The sequence below is a fragment of the Brachyhypopomus gauderio genome, chromosome 5 (genome assembly GCF_052324685.1).
Source record: "Brachyhypopomus gauderio isolate BG-103 chromosome 5, BGAUD_0.2, whole genome shotgun sequence".
NCBI lineage: Eukaryota > Metazoa > Chordata > Actinopteri > Gymnotiformes > Hypopomidae > Brachyhypopomus > Brachyhypopomus gauderio.
Window position 1 is genome coordinate 1,307,344 of NC_135215.1, and position 7,603 is coordinate 1,314,946.

At 42.7% G+C, this 7,603-nt stretch overlaps 1 protein-coding gene across 1 annotated transcript in view; it reads left to right on the forward strand.

The window, feature by feature from the left end:
* LOC143514028 (copine-8) overlaps window positions 1–3,604 on the forward strand; it is an 80,855-nt gene extending 77,251 nt beyond the window's left edge. The window contains 1 exon segment of the mRNA XM_077004764.1: window positions 509–3,604. Coding sequence (XP_076860879.1) covers window positions 509–697 — 189 coding nt within the window. The 3' untranslated portion in view covers window positions 698–3,604.
* Window positions 3,605–7,603: the final 3,999 nt, after the last annotated feature.

A 7,603-nucleotide genomic window follows, 5' to 3' on the forward strand; every position in this document is an offset into this window, starting at 1 on the left:
CATCGTCAGACACATGCGCGTGCACGCACACACACACCCACACACACGCACGCGTAACTGCTTCTGAACCTCTCCCTCCACTTACTGGAGTCCCATCCCTCACAAATAAACACTCAAATAAACACAGAAATAAGGCTGTGAGTAAAAGCTGTAACTCTCAAAGTCATTCGTCTCTCATTTTGAGAGGCTTTTACCCTGATTGCCGTCGTGTGTTCGAGGCATCACTAGCATTGTTATGCAGATTTTGCTTCTCTGAATTCCATCTTTGCCAGATAATTGTTTTCAAATCAGCATTGCAAATTTCCCTGGAAAGTTATGGATGAATACCACTGTCTTGGTGTGCTAGGCTACCGTGGGTATCTCTACTTCCTGTCTCCTACCCTGTAAGGGACAGATGCTGCACTGAGCTCTCAGTCTGGTAGCCCTGCAATTGTTCAGGATGTTATGGTGTTGCACTCCTGTCAGTCACCCACCTCCTGACCTAAATATGTCTGTTTCTGACCCCCAGTTCGTCCCGTTCCGCGATTACATTGACCGCACCGGGAACCATATCCTCAGCATGGCCCGACTGGCGAAGGACGTATTGGCCGAGATTCCAGACCAGTTCCTGTCCTACATGAGGACCAGAGGCATCAAGCCCTCCCCCGCGCCCCCTCCCTACACGCCTCCGGGACACCCGCTGCAGACCCAGATCTGATCCGCTAGCGTCTCTCTCTTTTCCTTGTTCCCACTGTCTCTCTCTCTCTGAATCAGCCAGTGTTGTGGAGAGGCCTCTGCCCTCCGTGCGTCTCTCTCTCCCTCACTGCACTATGAGCACTGGAAGGATGAAGACAGTGTTGTCAGTCGGGGCAGGTGAGGGCCCGTTTGCTCTGTTACAGGCGTTCTTTTGTCAGGGTCTCTCTGTGTCTCTCTCTCTCTCTCTCTCTCTCTGCCTCAGAGCCTGGTTGGCTTATCTTTTGTGTCCTCACTGAAGTGGACAAAGGCTTTGCCTCGAGCTCACTCTTATACTTAATTGAGTAAAGGAGAGATCAGATGACACCGTCGATCAGGCGTCCATGGTTTTTTATGAGAGGGGCAGAGGCTCAGCTCACTTTGGGCACAAATCACTCTTGACTGTTGTAAATATTTCTGGAAATAGATATTTCCTCTTATTTATGTATATTCCTCTACCTGTCCTCTCTCTCTCTCTCTCTCCCTCCCTCCCTCTCTCTCTCTCTCTTTCTAAACTCTCACTCAGTGTTTACACGTTGATGACTTTCTTACTGTTGGATACTTTTATAAGCGTAAACTTTCAATATGAACTTTGGAATACGACTCCTCTTCTCGTGCGGTCTTTCCCACGTCTCACGATAAGCGCATCTTTTGCATGGCGTGGAGTAACAGTCAGCTCCGACTTGTGCTGCATGGTCGCCATGATTCGAGTATTTGTCTTTACCTTTTCTGGTTGTGTATTTTTTCACATCACCCTGAGACATGCAGGGTGTTTGTGTGTGTGTGTGTGTGTGTGTGTGTGTGTGTGTGTGTGTGTGTGTGTGTGTGTGTGTGTGTGTGTGCACACGCATATGCCTGTGTGCATAAGTGTATTCCATTGCATTATAGCAGCTGCTCTCAGATATTTTTGAGACTATGAGCCCAGTGGTCAAAAACACAGATGCCATTGTTTTCTCCCACGTTTTTTAGATTGAGTCTCATTGTGTAGGTGTGTGTTAATGTGTAAATCATCTCAAAGTTTATACATCAGATATTTACTGATTCTATTTTATCTCAGAATTGTCAGTTGGCCAAAGATGTGGATAAAAGCACAGCTTGGAATTTAACTGGATATCGTATTTGCAGGATTTCATTTGAATACTAATATCAATTTTACCATTGAGAGAGTCTGTCTTTAATGGTTAGCCAGTTGACTCTCTTTCTCCACCACACACACCTCAGACCAAACCCAGTCTAAACAGATCACAGGAACGAGCAAAACATCTGGTTATGAAGAGTTATGAAGAAATACCAAGTGCTTTAATCACCAGTCACTCCTTGTTGTCTTAAAATGAAATAAATGAAGGCAGGGACCTTGGCTTTAGAGCAATTCATGTCCTGTACACCTGTTCTTGTTTCTATTGCAGAGGGTTAACAGTAACTGGTTCTCCACGGATAACCCTCAGTTAGGGTTTCATCCTTTCACCACCCTTTACTGAAACACTCTGAGTCCATTTGTAAAGGTTTAGATGGTAGAATATTTTTCTCAGCATCATTAAGAGATTATGACAAATTGCCTTCACACACTGAATGATAATAATGTCTGGTGTGTGTCCCTGTAACTCACACCAGAGTTGTATGATAGCTAAAATTGGTGTAAAAAAATTGCTGGTAAACTGGTAAAAATGTTTTTAAAATGACGCCAGATCAGCAGATCACCCCTGGTGACGCTAAACACTTCCCTCCCTTTACATTATGAAAACTGCACAGTATGTAGCAAATAGAATTTAAAAAGACCTCATTACAGAACTGAAATTTCTTTTAGCAGTCAACTGAAGTGTAGTGAAGTTTCTTGGGGTGACAAATGTTTGTCTCTTGTTTCCAGAATCTTCCATGTTGCTCTGCTGCTGTGAACGCATGTGTGGTTTGCCACTTTCTTTTTCACACTTAAGGTTGTAATGTAGTAAGATGAATTTAATTGCTGATATGCTTTCATCATATACTGCAATCAGGAATTTATACAGTGAAAACGGACAGACTCACACTACCACCGAGTCTCATTCTGAGTCTTCTTATAAGGCTTGATGAATATAATTCATATTTAAATATACAGCACATTATATGGTAGCACTAGGAACTAGCTGTTCAGATGAATGCTCTGTGTGTGTGTGTGTGTGTGTGTGTGTGTGTGTGTGTGTGTGTGTGTGTGTGTGTGTGTGTGTGTGTGTGCGCTAACATATATTGTTTGCTAGTACCACAGCTTCTGCCAAGCTGCCACACAAAGGTGTGGTGTGTGTGTGTGTGTGTGTGTGTGTGTGTGTGTGTGTGTGTGTGTGTGTGTGTGTGTGTGTGTGCATGCATGTTTGTGTGTGTGTGTGTGCACACACAAGTGCATGTGAGTTGTTGTATGTAAGAGCTGATGGATGCCAATGGCAGATTTCATTACAAGGATCAGAGGGTTAAACGTGTGATTCCATTCACATGAACTCTGTTTACTGAAGATATCCAAATAATATATCGTATGCTTGTCATATCTTATTATGATGTGCACTATGTTTGCATGTACAGTTTTACAGGAGATGCACCAGTTCTTTTGTTATTAATAGTGTTTTTGAAAAAAAATAAATATAAAAAATTAAAATAACTGTACAAAATGGCCTTAATCTCTTACTGAATTCTTGGAATTGTGATGCCTTCAGATATGAATTGTTCTATATTTTGTGTTGGTGTATAATTGCTTTCTAGTGTATATTTACTTTGCACAATTCATATATGGATCATGTTGTACTTTTGGAAATCAGTGATTAATCAGAGAAAGCATGATTGCAGTACTGATTGTCTGGTAATTCCATATGATTAAATAACTATTTCTGTATTGAAGTATTGATTTTGGAATAAACATTCTTACTATACACACTGCACATAAAGGCTCCGTCTGTTTTATGAAAGTGGAGGAGAAACCCTTGATTGTGTTTGATGGTGATAAACGTGATTGTCAGACAGTAGTTTTATAGGAATTAGTCTGGAGCTTCCAATGAAATAGCTGCGTTTTGATCTGTTTCTCTGGTTTGGAACCCCATTAGGAGTAATGTCTATCTTTCCGTGCTGGTGTGACATCCTAATAGTAGAAGGAGAACATTGACTAACTGGCGGCCTCCAATTAAAGCGTGGCGGGTCCTGTGATGTGGGGGGGGGGGGGGGGGGTTGAGGTCATGGTGAGGTCTCCCGCTCTTCCCGCATCATTCGCATCACTGGTCTCGCTTTTAAAGAAAGTTCCCATCGAACGCACGGCTTCCATCGACGGGGCCGAAGCCCGCGGTCATTTCGTGGGTTCTCCCACGCCCCCGCTCGGCGCTCTCCAGCATGTGCACGCACTTGTGCTTTTTCCAAGCGGTGCTAAAAAGTTTGCCGCGGTGATCTGGAAACCTTTGACTGGATACAGAGACAAGCCAATTATTTGGACTCGTAAGTTGCTTGTACGCTCCATAGATGCCCTGCACAGACTGAGCACCAATAAACCTTCGTTATAATGAGAAGCTTCACGGTAAACTTCCTCTGGCCACAAAGCACCACCGTGACGAAGACACACACTGTGATAAGTCCTTGCCAATGCCAGTTTCTTCTCACCTGTTTAGTGTCCCTTTTTCAGCAGGTAGAAGACAGTCTCCAAATATAATTAGCAGCTCAAGCAGGAACTTCAGTTTGACTTTGACTGGAACATTGGACTACAAACACTGTTAATTGGAACACCCCTAAAATGGGCACTTTTATTTACTACTTTCTCACTATTTTAGTGAGTTGAAAACCAAGCAATAAAAAGAGAAAGATAATGGTAGTTCACTTTCTTTAGTTAACTCGCCAAATCGCCAAATAACTCCTTCTGCTTCCCAGGGCAGTCAGACAAGTGAAATATCTGTTGCAAGATCTGTAAGTAGATCTGCAGACAGACAGCTAATCAGGTCCACATCCAGAAACATCTGCAGTGGAAGAGCCAAGCAGCCTGGTGTCCGATGCTTCCCGCAGGCTGGAAGACGAACGGCAGCGAGCCGTCGGATTACCGGACTGTCTCCTCTAATCCCTCCGAGGAGGCAAGACAAGGAGATCTTTCTTGCCGTGAGCCAAAAGCACTCCCCCGGCAGGCAGCGTGGGACGAGCTGTGACATCATCCCACAGCCCGCTCCCAAACGCCACTTAAGATTACTACGGCTACCTGACGGGATATTTATAGAAGGAGCTTTCATGTTTCGTTCCTAGACGTTATTCTGAAGAACGCGTTGCTGAGGAAACGATGTCATCCTGAGCTTATATACGTATATGAACCTTCGGATTGGTTTAATCCAACAGAGCGGGCTGATTTGATCACAAAGAAGCCATGCCACATATCTTCAAGTAACCTGAAATCCACAGTGAGAAGAAGAGGTACACGCAGGTAGAGGACAAGAGAGACGTGTTTCTGTGGCACATTACACAGAGCAGTGTCGAGCGTTCACATAAGGAGCAAGGCCATGTAGCCAGAGCCAAGCAATGAATATGATGTTGTAATGAAGCCCTTTTCATGGTTAAGGGCTTAGGCTGGTAAAACACTCCCTATGCATGTAGAATTCAATCCCTAGCCCAAACCAGACAACTAAACACACTCATGCTTTATACACACATTTGTTTCACTTGTGTTACCATGATTCTGTGAGTTCAACAACCACACTCTGTTCCCTCTCCAAAACACCCACTAAAATCATACACACCCACTAACAGTAGTGTTTTTATGCATTATAGCTCATAAAATGAACTGGTAAAGTTGATGTTGCCATTACATCAGTCTTCTCTGATCTATTTTTGGCTTAAAAAATCTAAATGTTTCCTTGCTCTCAGATCTGAGACTGGCAGCTTGATGTTAAAACACAACAGTAACCGGGTGCACATTTATAACATGCTGTAATAAGAATCATATTTGAAAACAAATATACAACCAAAAAAACTTATTTCGCTATAGAAAAGAGAATGTGTTATTTGGTAATGAATGAAATGTGCCTTTTGTCTTTTAGTGTGGATGACTGAAGTAAGGTTTCACTTTGTGTAAGTAAATAAATCCTGTACAATTAAAGTATATACAGTACTGAGTATATCAAACCCATACATATAATTATTAGTAGACAGTTAAATTTTGTGTTTTTGACATTTGACAGGCATCCAGAATTACCCTTGTGTCATTCTGCTTTCTCTGCATCTTCCCGCCCCCATGCCCCCGAAAGAACTGAATACAACTGAAAGCAATTGATCACTTTGTAGTACAGTGACTTAAACCACATGTGTAAATCTTCTAAACTGACAGGTAAATCGTTCAGCCCACACTCACGCATTCCCTGCACATTCCACGATCGTCGTCCCTGGTTAGTTTCTGATTTTAAATGCAAGGCAAAAACATAAAAAGTTATGCACTCAAAAGACAGACAGAATCCATTTTGCTAGAAGCATCTCCAACAGCTGGTTTCTATTTATAGAGCCATTTGCATGACATTAATTCATGTAGAGGTCTGTGGTATTATGATAAGTGATGTTCCTTAAATAATTCACTCTTGCTACACACACAGGAATGCATTTTTTAAGAACATCCCATTTTGCCACTTGCTGCTCTATAATGGGTGTTGATAATGATTTTTTCAGCGACAACACTACATGGCTTCAACCACTGGAATCCGAAATGTCAGTGTATTCTCCATTACTGTCTTTCTCAGTTCAAAGAAATTGTGTTTATTAGCACAGCTTACAGGTAACTTTTTGTGTGCATAATTATGAGGCAGCTGTCGAGGGCGAAGGATGCAAACGCAAATCTTCAACTAAAGAGTTGAACGAGATGAACCGAACGGAACCGAAGATTAAAATGCAATAACAAGAACAAAAGAAGCCAAGGTAACACTCAACGAGCGACAACGCATCATGAAAACAAAAGGGGTTTATAAAAGGATAAACGTAATAACATAACGACCCCCAGGTGGTGTGGCAAATGAGGCATAACAAACACCACCTGAGGGAGACTTGGCAACAAATAAAATACACAAGAGCACATACATGTAAAACATAGAAACAAAGGTCACATACCATCACCATTTAACAGAGGCTACTGTAATTATTGTATCTGTGGGTTTTTGATCTGCTTGTGATAAGCATCAGTAAGGCAGCCATGACTGCCTCCCAAATCCTGTTCAAATTTGGGAGGCAGTCAGAAAGACCCTCACTGTAAATCTCATACTAGAGAATTGCCCAGAAGTTCTCAGTCATATTTTAGATTATAATACATTTGGTGATGCAGTAGGTTTGTGAGTTGATCTTCATCCCAAAATGGTCCAGCTAGCTCATCAATAATCATGCCAGACCACAGCTGAACCCCTCCTCTACCTTACTGGTGCCTCACTCAAACTGGTGCTCTGTGTACTCTAACTGGCCACTTTATTAGGTACACCTTGCTAGTACTGGGTTGGACCCCGTTTTGCCTTCAGAACTACCTTAAACCTTTGTGGCATAGATTCAACAAGGTACTGGAGACATTCCTTAGAGAGTCTGGTCCATATTGACATGATAGCATCACGCAGTTGATGCAGATTTGTCGGCTGTACATCCATGATGTGAATCTCCCGTTCCACCACATCCCAAAGGTGCTCTATTGGGCTGAGATCTGGTGACTGTGGAGGCCATTCCAGTACAGTGAACTCATTGTCGTGTTCAAGAAACCAGTATGAGATGATTTGTGCTTTATGACATGGCGTGTTATCCTGCTGGAAGTAGCCAGAAGATGGGTACACTGTGGTCATAAAGGGATGGACATGGTCAGCAACAATAGTCAGGTAGGCCGTGGCATTGACACGATGCTCAATTGGTACTAATGGGCCCAAAGTATGCCAAATATCCCCCACAACAC